The 26,166-nt window shown below is 45.6% G+C and overlaps 1 protein-coding gene across 3 annotated transcripts in view; it reads right to left on the bottom strand.

Moving 5' to 3' along the window:
- The window catches only part of LOC120796116 (echinoderm microtubule-associated protein-like 6), an 86,439-nt gene extending 61,257 nt beyond the window's left edge, over nucleotides 1-25,182 (bottom strand). For all 3 annotated transcript variants that reach the window (XM_040138511.1, XM_040138509.1, XM_040138510.1), the window contains exons 1-2: nucleotides 24,986-25,182; nucleotides 1,652-1,811 (exon numbers count right to left, since the gene is read on the bottom strand). In XM_040138511.1, coding sequence (XP_039994445.1) covers nucleotides 1,652-1,811; nucleotides 24,986-25,182 — 357 coding nt within the window. The remainder of the gene's footprint in view (nucleotides 1-1,651; nucleotides 1,812-24,985) is intronic.
- Between the last annotated feature and the right edge of the window lie 984 nt (nucleotides 25,183-26,166).

Genomic DNA, 26,166 nt, shown 5'->3' on the forward strand with positions numbered 1-26,166 from the left:
TGGCGCTGCCTGTAAACCCACGGTGATTCAAGGCCTGGTTGTTCAGTCACATCTACGCCACACGAACTGAGTCACAACGGAGAGTCAGTGGGAGGAAATGATGCGGCCACGCACAGTTTAAATCGGCCGTAACGCCGCAGGTGACTGTGTGATGGAAATGTTTGCACTCGCTCAATTATTTCGACAGGATTGGCCGCACACACGGTGAGGGCCGAGGTCAAATCTGCTGCTTCGTTTTTACGAAAACAACATTTTTCCCGCATAAAACCCCAGAGGGAGAGAGTAACCACGCAAATTTCCTCAAATGCCTCAAGTACAAATACGCTTTTACAGCCTATGCAGACTACCGCTGCATCTGTAATCTGTCGCCTGATCTGCTGCTGGCTGATCTGCAGATTCAGATTTCACATGTGAAGAAAGTGAGAAGAAAGAGTATCAGGGTCCTGCCTAACACCCTATCACCCGGTCTAACACCCCGTCTAACACCCTTCGTTACACCCCGTCTAACACCCCGTCTAACACCACGTCTAACACCCCGTCTAACAGCCCGTCTAACATCCTAACATCCCGTCTAACACCACGTCTAACACCCTAACATCCCGTCTAACACCCGTCTAACACCCCGTCTAACATCCTAACACCCTGTCTAACACCCCGTCCAACACCCTGTCCAACACCCCGTCTAACACCCCGCCTTACACTCTGCCTTACACCCTGTCTAACACCTTGTCTAACACCCTGTCTAACACCCAAACACCCCGTCTAACCCCCTGTCTAACACCCTAACACCCCGTCTAACACCCCGTCTAACATCCTAACACCCTGTCTAACACCCCGTCTAACACCCCGTCTAACACCCCGTCCAACACCCCGTCTAACACCCCGTCTAACATCCTAACACCCTGTCTAACACCCCGTCTAACATCCTAACACCCCGTCTAACACCCCGTCTAACATCCTAACACCCTGTCTAACACCCCGTCTAACACCCTGTCCAACACCCTGTCCAACACCCCGTCTAACACCCCGCCTTACACTCTGCCTTACACCCTGTCTAACACCCAAACACCCCGTCTAACCCCCTGTCTAACACCCTAACACCCTGTCTAACACCCCGTCTAACACCCTGTCTAACACCCTAACACCCTGTCTAACACCCCGTCTAACACCCCGTCTAACACCCCGTCTAACACCCTAACACCCTGTCTAACACCCCGTCTAACACCCCGTCTAACACCCCGTCTAACACCCCGTCTAACACCCCGTCTAACACCCTGCCTTACACCCTGTTACCCTTGTAAAGTTTTGGATGAGTTGTCCTGCATTTCGACTTAACAGTGGAATAAATATCAGGCAGAGCTGAACTAACAAACTGACACATGCTGAAATGTGACAATGTGATATCTGCTTTGTTAGTTTTTTGTTAGTGTTGTTGTGCGTGCAGCTTGTGTATCAGGGGTGTCGCAGGTTGTTCAAGTAACTGAACCAAAGTGATGAATAATAATCATCATCATCATCCTCATCCTGCTGCTATACATACTATACATATTCAGTACATTTACTATACATCCTACGATCATCCTCCCTCTTTTGTCCTGCTGTCAATGTGTGTGTGTGTGTGTGTGTGTGTGTGTGTGTGTGTGTGTGTCACCTGTCCGTCAGCGCTGAACGCGAGGCAGGCGATTCCGTGTGTGTGTCCGTCGCGGAGCAGAGAGACAGTCTGGACGGTGAAGGAGTCCCACACACACACGTAGGGATCCTTCCCCACCTGACCCGTCGCCACCAGGGAGCGCTCCGGGTGCAACGCCAGGCTGAGGGGGGACGAGAGGGGAGGAAGGTTGGAAGGGGGAGAAAGAGGGGAAGACAGGTGAGTGGTGGAGGATGGAGACAGGAGGAGAAGGGGGGGGACAGGGAGGGAAGATGAAGGAAAGTTAAACAGACTTTAAAAATTATCTAAATCCTGCATCTGATTGGTTAGAATTTCTGACCAAGCTGAAGTCACATCAGCAGTGGTGGAAGAAGGACTCAGATCCTTCACTACAGTAAAAGTACCAATATCGTAGTGTAAAAATACTCCATTACAAGGTAAAGTCCTGCATGAAGAATCCTACTTAAGAAGGAAAAGTATAAACGTTGCGTCAGCAAAATGTAGTTAAAGTATCAAAGTAAAATACTCACAATACAAACTGACATTATTAACCATTACACTGATAGAGCATTGATCCTGAGTCACGGAGGCTTCAGCAGCGTTTTACTGCTGGAGCTGCTCCAGGTGGAGCTGCTTTTAGCTACGTCATGGACAGGGAGAGAGTTCAGTCCACTGGTTCCCAACCTGGGGTCGGGCCCCTCCAGAGGGTCACCAGGTGAACCCGAGGGGTCGTCAGGTGATTCATGGGAGAGGACAGACGGAAAAACAAAGTGATCCATCTGATCTGGATTCAGTTTGGGGACTTGTGAGATACAGGATCATTTGAACGGTCGTTTAAATGAAACCATGTGAGAAATTCAGAGGGGAAATGTCTCTGTGGTGGAGCTGAAAACAGCTCAGACATCTGAACTGAGACAAGACGCCCCGAGCAGACGCTGATCTTTCACTGAGGGGTTTCGTATTTTACAAACTTGTCATAAGATTTGAAATGTAAAATCTTATTTTGTACTGTGACAGTTCTTTATCGTTTGTAACTCTCCCGACAATTCTGTGGACATCAACATGATCGGCTAGATGTATCCATTTTCTCTTTTAACTTGAGGTGGGTGTTTGCCGGGGGGGGGGGTCATCTAAAAATGGATGCGTTGATTTCTTTAGTGACGCTTTATTCTCTTCTGTTTTTGCGTCTGTTAACTGATGGAGGATCAAACATGACACGTCTATAAATAAGTGAGAGAGGAAGCAAAAATAGAAGAAACAGAACGTCTTCCTTAAAAATCTACTTTCAGTTCATAAATACACTTTTTATGAACCTGTCCTCTCTCTCCACTTCATCTCAGAGGGTCAGTGTGGTTTCTCCTTTACAAAGAGGGTGCTACAGATACACTCACTGCTTAATGGCATTGTGGCATCAACACACACACACACACACACACAATGTAATGATCCCTGACACTTGAAGTATGTGTGTGTGTGTGTGTGTGTGTGTGTGTGTGTGTGCAGGCTCACTGCAGTGTGACTTTGGCTTTTCTGTGTCTGACTTCAATGACAACCAGATCTGACATTAACAGATCTTTGTCTGTCCTTATATCCTCCTGTCTCCTGTAAGAGAGACAGACATAGGAAGTGAAAGAGAAAAGTCACAGGAAAGCGTTCTGTCTCTCTGTGTGTGTGTGTGTGTGTGTGTGTGTGTGTGTGTGTGTGTGTGTGTGAAGTGTTGCTGGCAGTGTAAAACATGGAGAGGCTGTGTATGAAATAACAGTAGAATAAAATAGAACGGAGATAGAACAGGTGTGTCAGCTACACAGTCCCATTGATCTCAGGGTGCTGTCTGCTCTGCACACACACACACACACACACACACACACACACCCTTCGACATCCAGTCTCCTCTTCAACCTGCCAGCCAATGAGCCTGCTAGCTGCCGCGGTTGCCATGACGACCACTTCGCCAAGGGCACAGGAGCCGAGGACCGAGCACAAAAACTGCGGAGTCAAGGTCAAACATCACAAAACACACACACACACACCGACAGAAACACACCAACACACACACACCTGAGAAGACCTGGTACATACATGGTTTCTTTGTGACCTATTGTTCATTTCTGATTTTATTAACAACTGTGAATCGTTTATTTGATGCTTTTGTTTTGTTTCGACACATTTTAGACTTTTATTTTGAAAACGTCCAGATATTTGTGTGTGTGTGTGTGTGTGTGTGTGTGTGTGTGTGTGCGTTCATGTCATTATACTGATGCTTGTTACTCAGTGACACGTGGCTATCACCTCTACTACTAGTGTACAACCACGACTAGTTCCTGTTGCCACCAGTACTGCCGGCTATAGAAGCAGTGGTGGTGGCGGTGGTGGTGGTGCTGCTCCAGCTCCTGCTGCTGCTGCTGCTGCTGCTGCTGCTGCTGCTGCTGCTGCTGCAGTGTTAATAATTTTAACCCTTTTAAATAACCAGACGGAAATCACTTCACAATCAAACAGCAAAGACAGAAACAAAATCAAACTGAACAAATGCAGAGTGGGAACAGAGGCACGAGTTCATATTTAGGTTTTTCAGGCTTTTTCAATCCTTATCCTAATATATTCATGTATTTATTATTGCCAGTTCCACATATAGTTTTTCTAAGCTTATAGCCTTAGCTTTGACATTAACACTAGTTTTCTTTCTTCCTCTCCACTGTGTGTATATGGAAAAAAACTGAATTGAAAATAGAATTAAAGTAAAAATTTGTCTCAAACAACTAATATATATATATATATATATATATATATATATATTTATACATGTGCTTGTGTAAACATTGGAATATAGAATATTCACTAATTAATATGAGCAGCTTACAAAAGCAAGTGTATAAAAATATTTTTTTTAAAGGTGAAACCAGAACTTTGGCTCCATTTCAGAAGCAGGAAAACGCCTCCAAATCACACTGACATTCATAATGGCACAAATAACAATAATAATAATATCAACCAACCCTATAAAATCAGCTGTACTGTGGTTCACCCCATGTGTCTAGACCTGGATGTTACATTTTTTAAAATGCTGTAGCATCCTTCTTTATTTCATATTTCTTTTTTCTTTTTTTTTTTAGCTGCATCTAACCAACACCACCCGGTGTCCAGTAATAACGAGAAAACGTGAATCAAAGGTGTAAAATCCTTCATCTACCAGGTGCTGAGCTGGAGCAGGACTTTTGCTTTTCTAGAAAATTTCTCGTCATAAGAAGACACGGAGCTGGTGTTTTTCATCATGGCGGCAGCGACACACTGCTGTAGTTATTCAGCTAATTTTCATATCGAGGCTTGTGGTAGAAGCTCATTTATCTTTCCTGAATATGGAAAGTGAACCCCAGGAACACGTCGGATGTTTTGACAAAGGCCGATGAAAGAAATGCTGAATGAGAGATTGTATTGAGTTATATAAGATAAGTGGGACAGAGGCCTGCGCAGGGAGCGACACCAGGTCTTCGACCCGCCCCACCGGTACGACCAGCGGTTATCAGCCGAATGCTCTTACACCCGTCAGCCTGAACAACACCGGGCTAAAGGGACTGGCAGAGGAAAAGAGAGGGAAAATCCACGTGAAGCCAGAAGTCGTTTCTGCGTAGGAGGGAGAGTGAAAGAGTGGAGAATAATGGAGACACTGAATGGAGGCCATTAAAGTGGAGGGCGCGCACACACACACACACACACGTTATATACACCTGCAAACATATGTGATAAAAACAGTAACGTATTATTCATACACACACTCACTAAAAGGCCCTTTCAGACAATAGAAGTGTGTGTGTGATGGACTGGGGCTAAATTAAAGTAATCAGTCAGCTTTTTTTTTTTTCTATTTGATGGAGAACATTAAAGCATTTTCAACCTCAGTGAAAAAAGGTTCTGCTTAGAACCACACAATGGTTCTTCAGATTTCCACTGAAACAGAAACCTTCACGACGAGGGCGCGTTTGTCAAATCTCTCAAACAGAAGGATTCAGATTTCAGCAACCGTCATGTATGACACCGTGACACCACTGACAGCAGCGGGCTCTGATTGGCCGGAGGGTGTACATTACGGCCAGGTAACGACACGCGCAGAAGGCTACAGGAAAAGTCAGGGTCTCGACCGAGTCGTCGGGGAACGTCATCTAGACACTATGAACGTCTGTGCAAAATTTCATGGCAAACCATCCAACCGTCGGCCACATATTTCAGTCCAACACTAAGTTGTGGACCAAGCGACCAACAATGTTATCCCTCCACACAAAAAAAGAAGAACAAAAACAAACAGGCTTCTCTGTGTTTTTAACTGCACCGTCTATGAGATACAGTCAACAGACACACACCTGTTTTCCTCATTCGAACGAATATTTACCATTAAACAAAATGTAAGACGCACCACAGACCACCACTCTGCTCGAGTTCGTTTATACATGGATTCGCTCATATTTTTACTGAGATGCTGTGAGTCCACAGAAGACGCACGGCTACAGCGGTAGGTGTCCAGTGCAACGCGCGAACAGTTATCAGCAAGGCCTGATAACAACACACAGTTTACATTCAAGGGATGAACCGGCCAAAACGTGAGCGACCGCCGGCGGAGGACAAAGCGTCTTTGTCTTTGTCCCGCTGCCAGTTTGCACCGTGTGCATTGACACAGGGGTGATGCTGACAAGCTTCCTGGAGGCCTCCCCTTTCATTTTCTTCTGATATTTTTATCCAGTTTGAGTCCCCGTTCATCTTGGCTCTCCTCCCTCCTCCTTTCTCTGTCTTCCAACTCGTCCTTCCATTTTCTCTTCCTCCCTCTACTCTGCTCATTTCTCCTCTTTTTCTTCACTTTGTTTGAAATGCTGTCATTTTCCTTTTGTTTGTCTTTGGTCCTCCCTTTCTGCCTCCCCTCTCCTCTCTGTCCATGTCCCCGGGACAAACCGCCATCTGTTTGTTGAAACCACACCAGCCGGGGGTCCCTCCCTCCCTCCCTCTCTCTCACACCCACACACACAAATGGAGTCCCTCCTGGTTATTTATAGAAGCTGCACTGATTTCACTAGCTGCTAATAAAAGTCTGTTGTTTGTGTGCCAACACAGTGTGGAGTGGCGGTAATGTGATTTATAAATGATTTGTAAGTGATTTGTTTCAGACAGAAAAGGATTGCAGGCGTTATATTATTTATAGATATTGAATATTAGCTGTTATGCAAAATGGTCCTTTAAAATGTTTGCGGGCGGAGTTTTGAATCAAACTTTGTATCTCCGTTCGCGTCCAATCACAGACCTGCACTTAACATTAAAGAAAGAGAAGCACAACCTTCAGTTTTAGGGGTTCAGGAGACGTCACCAATCCAGAGCTGCCATGCTAGAGATTTGGCAGAGAATGAATTTTGCTGAAAAACATCAACGTATGCAGTCCAGGGCCTGGTGAAATACACTGGCATCAGCGTTCATGCACCTTGTGTAGACACTGATAAAAGACATTCTAGGTTGGAAAGGTCATCGTAGACAAGGTGAGGAGGCCGCGACACGTTTCTCGGAGCTGCAGCGCTCGAACCTGCACCGGCTCGTCCGGAGATGTTTCCATCTCACGTACTTGTTCGCGCAACCTGTGCGTGATGTTTGCGTTCTTTTCATTCTCCATCTGAACCTGCCCCCCTGCAGCCGTCGGATCGACTGATGGGCTCGCTTGATTCACAGGTCCACGCGACGTGTTGTCCAGATCCGGGAGGCGAGCGCAGCTCCCTGGTCATAATTCCAGGACTCCCGTCCCCCCCTCGCGTCTACCATAAATCTAGCATTAGGACATTTTGTGTCACCACAACAACTACACACTGCTGAAGGATGGCAGTCATCGTTGGCTCTTGTTATGGAAATGAACACACGGGATGTGGGAACTTGAACAAAGTACCAGTGCTTGTTGTTTTCCTGGTGATGACGGGCTCTCGAACATTCAGCTGATGTTCAAACTAAACAAACCGTGTTGTCACCCGAAAGCGATGCTACATATTTTTCTAAAGTTCAATTACTTTTCGCTAAATTTCCACGTGACGTGTCGGCTGTGACAGACCGGGCGCTTGTTCCCGGGGCCAAGTCACAAATGGTCTGTATGAAAAGCGGAGAAAATGAGCAGCGGCGTCTGCTTCCTGCAGATCAAAGCCCCGTCTGAGGGAGACGAGGCTCCAAGAGGCTGCCGCCGCCACCAGGGAGATCTGACTGAAAGCACGCAATCTGGGAAACATTCATCACAGGAGTTAACTGGTAATGAACACACGCACGCGCACGCACACGCACACAGACACACTCTAATAGTGCCAATTAAATATGAGCACACATCCTCCGATGAATATTGTAAATGCCATATGAATAATAAATGAACTAGCTCTTTTTCCCTGTGTGTGTGTGTGAGCGTGTGTGTGTGTGTGTGTGTGTGTGTGTGTTTGCATGAGATGTCAAATTTTCCTCCTGTTTTTGCTCAGAAATTCGTTCCTCTCCACCTTCCCACCCTTTACTTTTCTGTCATTTCGGATTCGTCCGTGTCCTCCATCATCGGTCCAGAATCACAGACGCAACACGCTGTGACCTCTGACCTTTGAACCCCTTAGTGCTACATGCTACTGCAGTTGCTGAGGCTTATTCTGTCCTACTGGCAGCGTCATAAACACCAGACGTGCAGCTGCGAATAATCAGTGTAGGTGATTTTATTTATAGCAAGTGGAGAAATCAGGGCATCTTCTATAAATAGACCAGAGGATCTCCTCCTCCGTGTGTGTGTGTGTGTGTGTGTGTGTGTGTGTGTGTGTGTGTGTGTGTGTGTGTGTGTGTGTGTGTGTGTGTGTGTGTGCTTGATACAACAATAGCTTGTTTTCCCCAGTCGTCCCTGTAGGAATAATTAAGTTTGTCTCTTAAAATAATATTTTTAGACCTGACAACGCCCTGACTTTTCAGCTCCTCTCCCGTTGTTAAAAACAGTTGTCCTCCAAATACACAACAGCAAAATCAGATTAAGTAACAATTTCAAGAAGAATGGCGATCTTCATATTTTATTATTTTGGTGTTGGTTTATGGAGTGCAACTGGGTAAAGAGCCCTTTATGATTCATTTGGAAAACTGTTTATTTCCAAAATCTCTGGTTCTAAAACTGGAGAATTTAAAGCCATGTTGTTTATTACTGTTGTTGGTTGTATTGTGTTTCAACAAGACTGTTCTCACCAAAACCAGACAAGACTGATCTGCAGCTGAACTCTCAAGTCTCAAATAGTTCAAAATAAGTCAAGTTTCTAGTCCAAGTCCAAGCAATGTCTCAAGTCAATCGAGATACGTCCAAGTTGAGTTTTGAGTCTGTCACACCTGGTCCACGTTAAGAAACAAGAAGTTAACAGAAATCCACTTCACTTTAATCCCAAGTGTTTCAAGTCCAAGTCGAGTCTCAAGTCTCTGAATCAAGTCCAAGCCCACTCTTAAATCATTACAGGTAAATCCAAGTCATGTTTCGAGTCATTTTAGAGAAGTCAAAGCCACTGCATGTCTCAAGTCTGTCATGGCAGGTCTCAAATCAACCCGAAGTGCAAGTCAAGTCTCAATTCATTCAGAATATGTCCAAGTCAAGTCAAAGTCAAATCTCAAACCATGTGACAAAAGCCCAAGTCGAGTCTCAAGTCTGTCAGAGGAAATCTGAAGTCAAGTCAAGTCTCAAGTCATTCAAGACAGGTCAAATTAAATCTCTGGTCACTCTGAGGTCTTCAAAACAAAGTCCAAGCCATGTTTCAAGTAATTTCGTGTAAATTCAGGTCAAGTCTCAAGTCACCTGAGACAAGTCCCAGTCAAGTCTTGAGTGATTCATGACAAGAATATGTCTCAAGTCAGTTGTAAAATAATTTTTGCTAAATTTCAACAAAACAAGTCCAAGTCAGGTCCCATCATTAATCATTAATGTTACTTGAAACTAAAGTCTCAGAGACAAGTTCAAGTTTCATGTCATTTAGGGCATGTCAAGGCCAAGTCAACGTCAACGTCAAGTCAACGCCAACGCCAAGTCAAGTCAAGTCAAATCTCGAGTTTCACAGACCAGTCGAGTCCATGCCAAGTTTCAGGCCGTCAGTTTTATGAAATAAAACTCATGACTTCAGTTCTTTAGGTTACAACTCTGGGACACGTGCAAAACTAAAAATCCACACTGGTTTCTTTTAACCGTTATAACGACCTCTACCTGACCCTAAACAGGCAGTCTCGGTTTCCTTACCCTGAAAAGAAGTGAGCTGCTCTGTATTCATCCTACTGACGGGGGCCACAGATCAGCACGGTGCCTATTTTGGCTCCAGGACTTGTTGGTAGATGTTACTTGCATTAAGTGCTGTGGGGTTTTTTTTTTTAATGATAAAAATACAGTTTTTTGACAGTGAGATAAACTGGTTATGCAAACACAAACTGTAAAACTATAATCCATAAGAACGCTGCTCAGCTCCAGTTTCAGCAGCAGTAAATCTGATGGTGGCTTTAAGGGAAATGATGCAGCGAACCGTTCGGTCGTGTAATCTGGACAAGAAATGCTGCTCGGAACAAATCCACTCAACAGGAAACTGCCGTGTTTTCTGGCAGCGAGGAAGAAATCCTCAATGGGAGCCGCCGTGTGGAGGAACTCCTGTGGAAATATTGCTTTTTTCGCAGTTGCATAAAAAGTTGCTGCTGGGTGCAGAGAGAAGTGGATCAGAAGTCTGATAACTGCCTCTGAGGAAAGAACATTTTCCTAAAATAAAGTCTACATCTTCTCTTCTTTTAAAGGCATGATAAGGAGTTCAGTCTCTCTCTCTCCTTATTTCTATCGCTCTCTCTTTCTCCTTACAATAAGTAGCTTAAATTCAGTTTCCAGACCTTTCAGAATTGCACTGAAGACTGACATAACACCCTGAGGGGTTTGTGTGTGTTTGAGTAAATCTGTGTGTAGGAAAAGTGTGCGCTTCGATGTGTTTGAGTGCCAGCAGACCGTGGGAACATTCGTGGCTGTGGGGCAGATTGGCAGTGGGATGCTGCACCGATAATTTCTTAGTCATCATCTTAATGAAGACCACTGAGCTGTGAACCCACAGAGCCACCAGGCCTGTGCTGCACGCTGCCGCCATTAGCAAACTCTGTCAAAAGAAAGAAAGCACGTATCTGAAATAATCGAGCCTTCTAGGATTTAATTCCTCCGAGGTCTTCGTGAGATACTGAACAGGGATCTTGAGAGTCAAAGAGCCGAGTAATGACTTAATTCCAAGCTCAGCGTACTCGAACTCTTGCTGTGATTCTTTTTTGTGCTCAGTCAAAAGTCTCATTAATTCTTACCTGTCAGAGAAGCTGGAATTATCTTTAATTATCAGTGCTTACATCCCAGGAAGCAGTGATTTGGTGATTTGGTTGTCAGAAAGTGTTTGAGCTGAAACCTTGTGTGCTACCCTAGCCTCAGGCAGGCTGGTGCAAGAAGAAAAGAGCAGAGCCCCGTTTGTATGTGGGAAACGACGAGCCCTGTTTGGGACTGTCTCGTCCGTTCTGTGGGAGACTGTCTTAAGCGCTTTCTACTGGAAAACTTAAGGAAGCGCTGCCCTTTGTCAGAGGCGGGAAGTTAACCAGACATGCCTTCGCCAAAACAACCACTTAGTCCTCATCCTTCTAGTGTTTTGTCAAAACATTTCTGGTAAAACACCAGCCTCGCCTTTGTGTCATTTGTCCAAATTGTTTTCAACTGCAGCGTCTTCTTGGCCTTCTTCTTATTAAGTTAGAGAAGCGGGCCTTTGACCAGAACGTTGCCAGTTGATCCCTGGCAGATAAATCTGCACGGAGAAAGTGAAAAAGCGGCACTTGCCCTTTCTCAATCTCTGGAGCACTGAGGTGCCCTTGAGCAAGGCCCTTAACCCCGACTGCTCCAGTGGAGCTGCTCAGCGGCAGCAGATCAGATTGTGGTTGTACTGAGCAGCTTCCAGGCGGGAATTTGTGGCACCCTGTTGGGCTTCACACCGCTCAAAAAGAGCTTGGCTCTCAGTGAAACCTCCCTGAATAAATGAAGATTTAAAAAAAAAATCTTCCCCCCTCGGGCACAGGAGGCCACGAAGAGCCAATTAAACTCTTGAAAACATCTGTGGAAAAGCTTGACAGTGGTGGGGTTTATGCTTAATCAAAAGCCTTTCAAACAGCAAGCTTTGGTTTCAGACGAGAAAAGACTTGGAAGGATGAAGACCAACTGGTTGGTTTGGCAAATGTGCGTCTGGTTAACTTCCCACCTCGGACAAAGAGCAGTGCACCGCTGCTTCCCCAAGCCTGCAAGTGGGAGGAATCCGAACCAGGACTATGCTATATTTGATTGTTGTGAAGGAGATTTGTCCTGGACACGGATACTGCTCATAGACTGCTTCCCCAAAATGGACAGAACGTTAGACATAATGCCGCAGAAAATATCCACAAAGTCGATAAAACAAATAAAAACAGAAAACACTCAACACTGTTGAGGTGTATGGTTAAATAGGAAGAGATATATTTATGTGTTATCATAGAGGCCCTAGATCGGCGGGGACTCTGAGGAGGCCTCGCAGTTTGAAAAGGGAGGTTACACTTTATGATTAAAACATATGTTGGTGACGTGGCCTAGGAAGACAACGGCCCTATTTAAGAGTCGGCGGTCAAGGCTGGTTTTCAGAGCGGTTCACTGGCTTCACAGCCTCTCACGAGCAGATCTGCAGGTGCTTGATTTGACGCTGTACTTCTTTGTAATAAACCTTTATATGCAATCAAGACGGTGTCAGCGGAGTCTCCTTCATCCTCTTCCCATCATCATCACCACCTAATAAACTACACTGTTTGCTATTTTCAGAGTAATTCAAGTGGGACTCGAACACCCAACTCAAGACCCAATCAGCGCCTCGCTGTTCCTTCTGGGTTACAACAACTGTCAAAACTGATATTCCAAAAGGCAAACTGCAAAATCAGTGTCTGAGCAGCTAAATACGAAATGTCACACGGTAAGTTTAATTGTGGGTAACGTCTGACTCAACCAAACCATGCCACAATAGTTGCTAACTTAACTTCGGCTCACACAGCCTCCTTCAGCCTAAAAGAACAGCCGGCAGCGACGCTCTGCTGCCAGTGAACGCATCACTGACCGCTCTGCCGCCTCTCTGGCTGCGAGCTGAGCCGCTAGCAGCGCTAACGACAATAACGCTCGCCCCCTTCTTCATCAGTTTAGCCATCTTAGCATAACGTGTTTCCCTGGTGAGAGGGCAATGAGCTACACTACGCTTCAGAAGACTCACCCCCCCTTGAGGGTCAACAAGACCCTCGCACGCACACACACTCCATGCCTGGGGTGTCTCTGCTGGTTAACCTCAGCTGTGTATTAGCATTAGTTCTGGCAGAACCGGTTGGATTTGTGGTCGCTGATGATGATGTTGAGCTTGCAGGTTACACTGACAGCCTCTCTGCTCTCTGTTAATGGATACATCAAGTCCAACACTCCCTCAACCAGCAGAGACATCTATCGCTTGATTTATATCACAGGAAAAAGAGGCTGTTGACTGAAGAAACTTAGTTGCTAAACAGTAACTCCATTATATTCCTCATACTATTTTTTTTATGCTACAATAATCCAACAATCTAAAATTTTATACAGCTATACTTATACTTTACAGAGCTTAAAAGTGAGTTTCAGCTCATGTTTCCCTCAGGAGCCGGTGGAGACCAAAACCCGAGCTAAAAGATAGGGAGTACTGGACCTAGATTCATCAGGTGGACTCAGACACCAGATCCAGATGAAGGATCATGTTGCTCTGCAACTGCTGGATGTGGAAATAAGCAACTCTTCAATCACAAGTTCAACACATCAACTTAAGATGAAAGGTCAGTGCCGTGTTCATTAATTGTTTCTGTAGGAAACAAGTGGACAAAACATTCAGTTACTGCAGGTTTAAATTGCAGCTAATGAGGCAGTTATGTTTGTGCAAAAACCTTTCAGATGATGTTTCTGACCTTCAGCACTGTTGTACTGATTAGAACCAGCAGAGTCAACCCACCTCAGACTATTATCTGACAGTGACGGTGTTCCCTGATGCTCTGACGTCTAAAGAGGCTTTTCTACTAAAACAGGAAGACAAGTGAGGAGATTTTAAAAGGCAAAGTTGTCAAGATAAAAAAATATTTTTGCTGATGGAAAACATAAGCCATCACTGACCTCAACAACAACTCAACCTCATCAGCTTGACTCTCTCTCTCTCTGTGTCTCTCTGTGTCTCTCTCCTTCATCTGCTGAACATATTAGACCACTGGTTTATTTTATGCAGTCAAGCAGAAATACCATCAAAACTACATAAAGAGGTCCTTTAGTCCTTCCTGTGTGCGTGCGTGTGTTGGTCGGTCTGGTTCTGACTGCAGGCGACCAACAGGAAGTGGGACAGGAGAGGAAAGAAAAGAGACAGAGGACGACAGAAAGAGAGAGAAAGAGAGGGAGGAGGGGTCTGTCCTGATGAATTGAACACACAGTTCATCCTCGTTCATCACCTCATATGTGAGAGAATGACATGAACACAAGCACCGTGTGCTTTGGTATAATTTCATTCAGAAACAGACACAGGAAGCAGAATTAATTCAGTGTTTAAAAGACGAAGCAGAGGATCACATTAATGAACGGGTGTGATAAGTGCATGAGTATCATCATCATGGTAAAAACACACACACACACACACACACACACACACACACACACAGGCTAGTTATAGTAATATATCCCCCGCCTTCCCTTTGCAGACGAGTTTTCCAGTTTTGAGTGCTTTGCACCTTTCAGGCCACAGAGAGCAGGACATGCTACCATGATACGCAGGTATCAAGTGGACGTAAAGCAACGCGCTTCGTTATCCTCCCAAAACACTGAGCTGCAGGCTGCGTAGAGCTGACGACCGATGTAACTGAGAACTGTTTGCGCTCAAATCAGCGTGATAATTGTGTCGATGCTACGCGTGAGGTTTTTTTACAGCTAATACACAAAACTCTACCAACTCCAGTGTATGACAGCAGCAGAAATAAGAAACAACCTGGAGGCGACGAAACGATGTAAATCAAAATACAAAACAATTGTTAACACCTAACAGGCACTAAAGGTTGCGTAAGAACCCAACTGCAGCAGAAGACCTCTGCGAAGTCCGTATGCAGAAGGATTCGGGACTAATATCCAGAGACGAACGAGCACTGAGTCTGACCCTGGTACATGAACCAAAGTCCCGATGCGCCGAAGCGGTCCCTTCATCCTTCTCCCACCCACAGGCGGCAGTTCAGCATATACTGGAAGCGTCGAGGGCAACGAGTCTGTACGACGGCTGGTATGAGCTGGTCGAGTCGGGTCGATTATACGGATTTGTACGGGTTTGTAGTCCGGATCGCTCTCAGCAGCGAGCACACACACGCACAGCTACCGTAACTTTGTCAACTTTGTCACACAAGTCCGCGCTGCGGGCAGTAGTTGAGTCCTCTGGGATAGTACGATCATATTTACACAGCAGACGCACTGTGGCTAATGTGTGAAGCTCCGATGTCTGTATTTATTTCCATAGTTTCCTTCCCTGCGCATGACATGACCTCATTTATTACTATTTTTCAGCACAGTCTCACAGCAGGAGCCCGTTGCTGCAGTGAGCTAAAGATAACTTGAGAAGGCTCTGTTACTAACACAACACTCTCTGGACGTGTCTCAAAATAAATAGGTTTTAATGGGAAGTTAGCGGTAAGAGCTAACTGAGGAACAACCACGGGAAATGTCGGCAATTCAGCCAGCAAGGTTACCCGGCGAACGCCTCGACTCGTCGCCCGGAAAAGTTTTTCTCTGAGACAGGTTTGAAATTGTCAGCATCTCTCGTGGGGAAGACGGTCTTTAACATTGCACGGGTGAAACCGAAAAACACAGAAGACCGGTGTTACACGTGATGAACGACAAGGAAACAGGTTCGGCTCACAAGCAAAAAGAGGAAAAAAGACGAACCCCCACGGAAGCAACGGGGTTCATAGCTTCCTCACAGGAAGAACGACAGCGTCGGCCCGGTCGAGTGCCCAAAAGCTGCAGCTGTGTACGTTCAAGTGACAGCGCCCTCTAGCGGCCGCAGTGATTATGAAGGAAGCAAAGGAGGAAATCCGGCTGCGTAGGGAGGAGGTTGGGGTGGATGGATGGGTCAATGAAGTATCAGACTTTCACACAGGGGACTGCCGTTTGTTTAAAGTTTCCAACTGTGAGTCAGCATTGTTGTGGTCATCTTAACCCAAACCACAATGTTTAAGGGGATTTGAAAGGATTTGGAATCAGTAAGCGGATTCAATTCTGGATTTGGATTTGATGGGATGATGTCGAACCTTGACCTTAGCTTCCATCTTCCATTAAGCGAATGCACGGCTGTACTACTAATACTAAACCAGAGAGTTCGGGAAGACCATTTTAACGTAGCAAAGATGGAAACCAGCAAACTGAAGAGAGCAGAAGTGAAGAAAGCGGCCTGAACAGATCTGAAGTGAGCTGGAAAAGCGAGTGAGCTCTCTACCTCAGCGTCCAGCCTGTGAGAATAGCTGCTGCTATTCAGCGGCAGCCTGGTGCTTCGCTGCAGAGGAACATAAAGGCCGATCGCCCCGCAGGAGGGCTCGGCCATGAAAGAGCCAACGAAAGAAAGGGACACTCCCGCTCGCTCCCTCTCAGAAAAACTCGACATGGCTTCAACGCGTCAACTTGGAGCCTGCAATTACTGACGCAATCCATCAGGCACAGACTGAGAAATGAGAGCAGTCGTGAGTCAGAGCCTCCAGAAACCGAGAGTTTCTGATTTCTGAAAAATGCTGGCGGGAAGAAAAAAACTCATCATCCAGTATAACTGAGTGTATTAATTCTAACCCAAAAAATTCACATTATATAGGATCATCTGGTCGTTCAGTAAAGTATGAATCACCACCGCTGTCACCAGAAAGCAGTTTAACATTGGACAAAACCCCAGCTTCTGTTCAGTAATGCTTCTAACATCCACTCATCCAGAATTCATCATTTCAAACTCATTTCTCATGTAAAAATGTCAAACATTTCCTGGTTCCAACGTTTCACGTCTGACTATTCGATGCTTCATCTTTTAATAGTTCTAATAATCTTGAAGTTCTTAGTATTGGTTGGAGCAACCAATCATTGTCACGGTGTCACTTTCGGGTCTGGGTCATTGAGGCAACGTTTCTGAATATTCTGATTTTTTCCAAACCGAACGAACAATTGATCGATTGAGAAAATAATGAGGAGATTCATCCGTGCTGAAAGTAATCATCAGTTGCAGTCCTATATAAAAGAGCCTAAACCAGCTGCTGCAGTAAAATGCAGTAGTTTTCGCACTTTCCTCTGATTATTCTTAAATAGCCACTTGGTTTTGTTGGTACTGGCACTTTTACTGCAGTAAAATATCTAAGTGCTTCTCCCATCGCCGAGTATTTCACAAGAAGCACAGAAAAGGCAACGGAGGGAAAAAAAAACATACTTTTAAGTTTTAATTGCTGGAAAGACACTTGCTGATTTTTTTCTTCCAATTTAAAAAGGCCTATTGCAGAGTTTTTATAGTTTTGTTCTTTAAATAAAGGAAAGCTGTGTAGCTTTTGCTCTGTATTAGCAGTTTTATATATATTATGTTATAATTATTTAACACTATCCTTATTTCTGTTATTATACTGACTGGTTTGTGTGGCAGTTCTCGCTGGATAATTGACAGGTCCTAGTGTGATTGAACTGAACAGTAACAGTAATTTAACAATTCAAAGCTGGTTTTTTTAACACTCGGTGCCACGACCTTTGACCTCCTCACATCCGGTCGCTTGTAAGCTTTACTGCTTTTTATGCACCTGTCACTCTCGGTGTAATTCAGCCTGGATCACAGCGTTGGCTAAGTGACCAAAATGCAAATGTGATCACCACCTCAGTCGTCTACAGATTTTTCCACATCAGCCGGTGGGAGGAGGAGGAGGAGAGCAGCCGCAGTGCAGCAGACGCCGACTTCCACCCTGAAGTCAAAGCTGACACTTGTGTTTCACCAGAGACACAAAACTTTGGGTTAAAAATCATTGCGGCCAGCTGCTGTTTTCATTACACAAGCTCTTCAGTCCCTGTCGAGTCCAGCTGCGTACGCAGATTTCAGTCAGCGGGGACACTATGGAGAAAGAGGATTTGATGGCAGCAAGTGTAAATTAGTAATATGTTAGGGTTTTTAGTAGATTTAGTAGATTTTAGTAGACACTAATTCCTAAATGTTTGTGTATAAGGGTCGGCAAAAAAAAAAAGGGCCAGGTGTGAATCGGTAAATCCGTACCGACGATTTGTAAAAACCCAGACTACAGATTTACACAAGGCTGTTTTTTATTTCTCAGCTGACCCTCCGTAGACATAGTGACACCCTCAAAAGACAAAAGTATTGTTTAGTCTGATCCTGACATGAAGTAGCGTCAGTGTTTGTCCCCATGTTTTCATGCTCGTAAACCTCCTTCCCTTGTTAAAAGTGCCAAATCAGCTACAGACTCTGAAAGCCTTCAAAACACAGACAAATACACCGTGATGCACGAGACTGGAGGAGCTGGAGAACTTAACGTCTGATGCCTACTAACAAAACTTCTGACAGGTGTCTTCTTTGAAAGAAACAACTGTTACACATTTAAATCTGCCCTGGTTGAACGGATTGAGGATATTTTTACGTTTTTCCATCCTGAACTGAGACCGGAACCCGTCTCCATCCGTTAAAGGGTAATGGCGTGCTGGCAGATTCCCACTGCGACAGCACCGGCTGCGGTGCCAGTAGTGATGAAAAGGCCAATGCATCAGACTGGGCCAGTGACAGTGACACTTCCTGCAGCCAGTGCTAACCCACATACCGCTGTAACGGGGTCTGTTCAAGTTCCGTCTTTATTGCTGAAAACAGACACGTGTTTGAAAGATGGCCGACCCGGGAGGCACACGGGAATGTCTAAAATATGTCACCGGCGATGGCTTCGGATTCTGTGAACATTGTGTTCAGGAGGGTTTGTTTTTACTCTACAGTTTTACAATACAGTTAGCCTAGCTTAGCATAAGGACTGGAAGCGGCGGTAAACAGCCTGCCTGGCTCTGTCCAAAGTCAAAACACCAGAGCTACCAGCATCTCTAAAACTCACTGATAAACATGTTCTGTCTCCTCTGTTTAATCTGTAACAAACGGAAATGTAACATTAACACTGTGGGATTTTAGGGAGACTTCAGCTTTTGTACTTTTGTTGTATTTAATGATTTTCTAAATGTGACGACTGACAAAAACATACGGATATTTAACACGTGGATAAATTTACCGGAGGTTTAATAATGGATTCGGTGTTTAAATAAATAGGTGCAGCAGGCGGAAATTGGTTTCTCCTGATACAGCTGTGAACGTGCAGTCAGCCTTGAGGGATAATTTGGCACAAACACAAATTTTACACTCCTATCAGAGAGCATGACTGGCTGGGGCAGCATCCAGCTTTTCAATTAGTGTGAGACACACACACACACACACACACACACACACACACACACACACACACACACACACACACACACACACACACACAGAGTACCGCAGGCTGCAGCTGACTGGCCTGCTGCATAAACTGTCCAAACACCCCTGCTGCTCCGATGACTCATAGGCTGTTTTTTCTTTTGGTGAATACACCAGGTGTGTGTGTGTGTGTGTGTGTGTGTGTGTGTGTGTGTGTGTGTATGACCATGTTAGGATGAATGAGCGACCTCATTGAATCATCTTCCTCTTCTACTTGCGCTAATTTGCTCTCATCAACAGAGAAAATCCCTTCTGCCGCCGCTGTTCTCCACAGCTCCCATTTTTGTTTAATCATTTATTCCAAATGTAAAAACAAACTCTCGGAGAAACTCCCTCCACATCCAGAGATGCTGCAGATATCCAACAAAAACAGAAGAATGATCTTGTTCCAAGATAACCCCCAGAGCAACCCTGACTCTTAAAAGTTAGGCTCATATGCAACTAATTTGAAGCAACAAATTTGTTTTGAATTAAACGTGACACCGTGGTGTTTCAGTAGCCGAAGCCTCGCCACGCAGGACTAATGGCACGAAGCCCCCGAGCTCTGAAAATCTTTCATCCCGCCCCAACAACCTGCCTACATGACACACAAGAACATAACACTCTGGACTGGAACAAAGTTTGCCCAAGAGAAAACTATGATAGGAAAATGAATTGAGGTAACAGTGTTTTTTTGAACTGACCGTAAAGTAGAAGATCTTCGGTCTGTAACTAAACATCAACAAGCATCTTAAGAGCTGCAGTAGAGGAGCTCGGCACACGTACGAACACATCTTCACCGACGGATCTTCAACCGAAGCGACGATCCTGAATCACGATTGCCACTGACCCAACCGGTAGCTCTGAGCGGCGGAGCTGGTCACTGGTGACTGAGAGCTCATCTCATGACCACGAGACCCACAGAGACACTCGTAATCCGGCAGCGCTGTCATAAGGAGCAGGCCGCCGAGCTACTAACCTTACGAACTGAACCTGACAGCTTGGACCAGAAGCGCAACGAAAGGCCAGAGAATCAGCACCGAACGCCGCAGCCCTGTGAATGGCGATGCGTTCACTTGCTGATGTACAGTACGTTCTGAAGTGCATCTGAATAGATAGGGCAAGATACATACTCAGTGACTACACATTTCTGAATTTAACGGAACAAAGTGAATCGGATCTGCAAAGTGATTTGTGTTTTTCACCTCTAAACTGCAGGTTGCTTGAAGAGCAACGATGTTGGCTAAGTAATGTAAATCAAGCCAACTACCCGAGTTAAAAGCGTTAACTAACAATCCATTTTGTTCTGACAGTTATACCAGTTCTATGGCCACTGGGGGGCAGATGAACTACACAACTAGTTCACAGTTGCACTGACATATGTAGCAAACACCTGAGCAACATGATCCTTCATCTGGATCTGGTGTCTGAGTCCACCTGATGAATCTAGGTCCAGTGTTCCCTCTCGTTTAGCTCTGGTTTTGGTCTCCACCAGCTCCAGAGGGAAACATCTGGCTCTTTAAACTAGACAGTAAAACCAAAACTAGGAGCTAAAAGAGGCTAAAAAGCTCTGTCGAGCTGCAGAGTTGGTGGTGATTCTCTGTGGGATCAACACTATGACAGACAGTCGGTCCTGACTGGGAAACAGAATCTCCATTATATAATTGTCAGATAATCCCAGATTAAAGGTTTTGGGTGTTTGTGAACCAGTTTTACACTCTAAACAAATGTTTAATTAGTTCAGGCAGATCCACAAACTGTGCTCAGGGTTTTAAGGGGCTTTTCCAGGATTTTGAGACCGTTTTGGAAACATGGCTCATCTTTGTTTGAAATCTTTTCTTCTCTTTGTACAGTTTTCTGGAGTTTGTCACAACATATCCACAGAAAACTATCAGATCTATAATTATATCACTGTGGCTATTTGCTGCAGAGGATTACACCCCCCCACCCCAAGCTGCGTTCCCAGCCAACATGTTCTGACGGGTTCATCTGAACTCTGCACTGCTTTTTCCTCCTGCTCAGTTCGATCTGTTCAGGTGAGAACGACGACTTTCATCACCTGAAAATGCAAATCGCTCCTCTCACAACAACATTGGGACTTTATCTGAGCTGAGCCTCCAGGTTTTCTTCTTTTATCAGATTTGGAAACATCATGATATTATTACATTATATTTTATCACACACAGACACTGTGGTGTGTCATGGGTTGAAAGAACAGATATATTTTATCTTCAGGATTTATCTTTCCTGTGTTTACTGTCTTTATCCTGTTTATCCTCTTTATTTTATTTATTTGTGTAATAGCTCTGCGATGCTTCACGAACGAGGCAACACAGATGGAAACATGATGTAAAAAGGATTAACTTTGAAATGCGTCTTCACTTATTGCTCTTACGTTTCCATTTTCATGAGTTTTATGATATAACGTAAAAGCGAGGAAACAACTTGTGTGATTGGTTTCTCTCCTAATGCAGTGGTAGGTATTTAATTATATCCCTTTTGAAAAAAACAAGTTTATCATCATGTTTAACATCATTTCACATTGCAGACGTTTGATTTTGAGACATTTTAGGTTTGACAGAGTCACATAAAGACATTTCACACAGGATAGATGCACATACAGTCGTATGTTTTGGGATGGCACGTGAAGGCAGCTCACATTTCCGTCTCTGAATTCAGTCAAATGAAACGCGGGAGGGTAAATATAGCGTGCTGTTAGGAAACGGAGGGATTTCAGGCCCAGCTGTGGATACCTGGAAAGTTCACGTGTGAGGTGTAATGTTTCATATGTGAAAACATGAAGTGCTCATGGTTTTGAGAAAAGCGACGTTCAATTTACTAATTTACTTTATCGCAGTGAAGACCTGGACGTGGACTGAGCGACTCTGTGTTTCCAGTTCAACAGGTCTTTGAGAAAATGACCTCAAGAGGTTGCTCTTCGGGAAAATGCAGATGTGGGTAGTTTTATGTGTTTGAACAAACAACCAAAGTCCGAGCTTTTCGGGAGAGGACAGTCTCTTCCAGCGTCATCCTGCTCTGAAACAACCGCTATCCTGCTCCCCGTTTATCCGATGTCCTGTGGCATATTCGCACACTGGAGAGGACTCACCATTACACTCGTGTTACAGACGAGCTCCTCCCTGAGGCTCATGGGGTAACTTCTGCATAACACATCAGACCTGGGCAAAGGACCGATCCCTTCATCTGCTCCAGAGCTTTTCTGCAGTGCTGATGGATGAACCGCAGGGAGCAATGAGCGCTGGTCTGAATGCTAAAATTTAAATATCAGCATTTCCTCATTGCATAGATCCACTTTGTTTAGATAGCAGTGATTTAAGACCTTAAAAAAAACACAAGAAAACCATCATCCAAAAGCCTAAAAAAGCTGCTTTCTGGCACAGCATAGACCTATTTCTGTTTAGGTTTTAGCTTTGAACGTACTAGAGGATAAGCCAAAGTGTGTGGGAGAGATAAAACCCCACCAGGTCTTCTAAAAAAACATCTCATCCCAAAGGAAAAAGAGACAAAACATCCAGATGAGCAAGAGCAGTGGCCCAGTCGCCCCGAGACAGAATCTAACTAGGATGGGACTCAGTCGAGCGCAGGCCTCCGCCAGGGCCAAATACTGACGAAAATGTGGGGAAAAGCCAAATCTGAGACGATGTTAAGGACAGCATCTCAGATAATGTTCATAACGTTGAGGAGAGAGATAGAATAAAAATTCTGGATCCGCCCCTTTAACCGGATCGGCACCCAAATGTAAAGGGTTCTTCGCTGGCCCAGGCCCCGTCCCCCCATCAAGTCCGGTGCAAATCGGTTCAGTAGCTTTTGCGTGATCCTGCTGACAAAGTGGAAACATAACCTCCTTGGCAGAGGAAGAAGGTAAAGCTTCTTCTCACTGGCAGTTATTTCATCAGCCGGCTTTTCCCTCTGGTCGGTAAACCACCTCACCGTGTAAACCGTTTACCGGTCAGCCCCTCACACACACCTAACCACAAATATTCATCTGCTATGATCTGAACACACAAACGCGAGCTTCACCGCAGAGAAGCTTTACTGAGCCGCGCCGCGAAAACCAACGTTCCAGAAGCGAATTCCGGCAGCAGCTGGATGCCGAAGACCGTGGTTATCAAGCGCAGGTGTGGCCTGTGACATCCTGATCAACCTACATATGATTGTTAATATCTGTAAATTTGAAATCTTCATTCGTGCCAGAAGGTGTTAAATAACCAATTACTCCACCAAGATGACAAAGGAGCTTTTGCCTGGGCGTCACTTTAGAACGTAATCGCCCGTATTTATCAAAGGGCTTTTATTTTTTTTGGCAGGAATCGGATTTTGTGTGCCACACCCCAACCCGTGGATGAGGGCATTTTCTTTCCCTCTTTCAAAAACAGGTTGATTGTCTGCACGTCGCACAACAACCCATCCACCTCACTGTCCCCTGCATGATTTCAATTTGAAAATTCCCTCAAAGACACACGGGACATCTAAAGACGACCTTTTCATCAGCTGAGCTTTGACTGGGGCTTTTTTAACTACGTCATCTCCCAACACCTTCTTCTTCTGCAGTGGTTTAACTGGCACCACCAGCTCTCTGCCTCAATGAACTATTGTTCACACGAGGGTAGTGGATGGACACGCACACTCAGTTGCATTTTCTTTAGCTGGTTTGGTTAAACATGCGCTAAATTTGGGTGGAAACGTTTCACTATGTGAAGGTTAGTAACTTTTGGGCAACTAAAACTACTTGGTTGAGGTTTGTAAAAGACGGTGACCATAGTTCAAAGAAACCGCTGCTGACTGTTGGTAGGAGACGGGATGAAAAACTACAGACCCCATGTCCAGGTCCCACCTGTTGTATGCCCAGACCCCCCTTCTGTCCATATAACAACACGCCACCTTCTGACAGAGGACGGTCACCATCGCACGACTGGGAAACGTAGACAGAAGTCATTTAACGTTTGTTTTGTTTTGTTTTTTTCCCCGGTCTCTCGGTTCAGTTCTCAGATAATGACTCCAGGATCCATTTCCTCCGTGGTAACCGTCTTCTTACGATTCCCTGACCTGGGCGGGATCTGAAGCAGAGCGGCTCCTGTACAACGAAGATCATTACTACCTCACCGAGGTGAAGTCGATGACTAATGCACTTTGACTGTTCTTACACAGCAAGTAATTATGACAAATTACCTGTTACCGGAGCCCAAAGGAAGGTTTTTCAACTTGCCATTCATGAAAAAGAAAAAAGTGGCCTCTCATTTCTGGAGATGGGAAACTGCCGTTTGGGATTTTTGCTCCCATGAAGCCTACAGATGTTTATTGTTTGGATAAAACGACCGCAACAACTGGACAAACGTTGGTGTTTCCAGTTTGCTGCGGTCATTCCTGCTGCCCGGAGGATGAATCCTAATGACCCCGGTGACCTCCTGACCTTTCGTCTGGCGCCACTCTCAGGACAGAAGAAATGTCCAAACTAAATGTCCTGCTCCTCCGAGGACGATCCCTTCTGTCTGCACTGACCCCGTTACCTAACCTTTTTAGCTCCACTACCTGTGGGATCTTTGATATTCTGGGTGTAATGAGCTTGGCAGTCGACGGGGGGCGCTACACAGGGGCTCTAAACTAATGATTTTTGTGATCGCCAGCCGTAAAAACTGTCACTGCTTCGTCTTTTCGTGGATCGGTTGATACATGAATCTAGTTCCTACACCTGCAGGTGTGTCGCGTTAATATTCGTATGAACTGACGTGTACGGATCCAGGTGTTGCGGCGGGCTCACCTGATGATGTCATCGTTGTGTCCCAGGTAAAACCTCTGGCTGTGCTCCCTGGTGTTGTAAACCACGCCGACCCCGGCCACGAAGTACACCAGCTCCTTCCCGGCCGTGTAGTACAGGTTATTCCGGCACTGGTGGCCCCGGTACCCGTAGACCCAGTCCAGCCTGAGCCGGCAGCCCGGGGCGCTCCGGTCCGACATGTTCACTCATCTGAGGGGACGCCGCGTCCGCCGGCGCCGGCTCAGTCCCGCTGCTTCCCCAGACCAGAGGAGCAGACTCTTCACTTCCGCTGCGTTGCTTCGGGGTTGTCGTGTGCGCGGAACCTGCCGACGGTGGGCGCGTGGAGCTGTTCCCGGTCTGTTGAGGCGCAGGAGCTCATGTCATTCCTTCTTCACGGGTCAACGCGGGACGCTGTTCGAGTCTTCATTCTCCTTTCCCCTGTTGTTCGTGCCTTTGTTCACCGAGGAAAGAAACGAGCCAGACGGAAGGGGACGGGACGTGGGATGTGTGGGCACGCAGACCGACTATTATCATCTGAAACGGCGAGAAATCAACACCTGGACGCGGGAAACCTCACGTCGGCTCTGGTCCCATTCAAGCATGGAGGGGGAGGAGGCCGGAGACGAGACGGAGAGCTCCTCCCTGGAGGTCCGTTGTCCCGCCGCTGGATTCCTGTGACCTTCTGACTTCAGGAGCAACTTTTCTGATGACGGCTCCTGAGATTGTCCTTCTGTTGGCAGGGCGAACCGCGGGTTGACAGCGACGCTGTTTCGACTGTATTATTGTGTGTGTCTGTGGTATTTTTCTTTCGACCTCCTCTCACACCTCGACGGTATTTTCCACAGTTTTGCGTCCACTCTAAAATCCGCTACAGCTGCTGCCGGTTCGACCGGGAGCTCCCGATGCCTTCACGGCGCGTTAAGGGGTCTTCTCTCCGTCCCCTGTGGTTTGAGTGTCATTTCCTTTAATACCCACGACGGGACTACCGGTGTGTCCTGGGTTGTTTTTTTTTATTTTTTTATTGTACTCTGTGGTGGGTTTATAGCGGTACCATCATGCATCGGGGTATTTAACAGCTATAATCTGAGACACGAGGCGAAGTCTTTTTGTATTTATCCGGCATTTTTCCGTCTGAAGGAGCGAGGCCGAGGCTCGTTCCGGATTTCTGCCTCAGCCTGGAATAT

This window comes from Xiphias gladius, chromosome 11, assembly GCF_016859285.1.
Source record: "Xiphias gladius isolate SHS-SW01 ecotype Sanya breed wild chromosome 11, ASM1685928v1, whole genome shotgun sequence".
NCBI lineage: Eukaryota > Metazoa > Chordata > Actinopteri > Istiophoriformes > Xiphiidae > Xiphias > Xiphias gladius.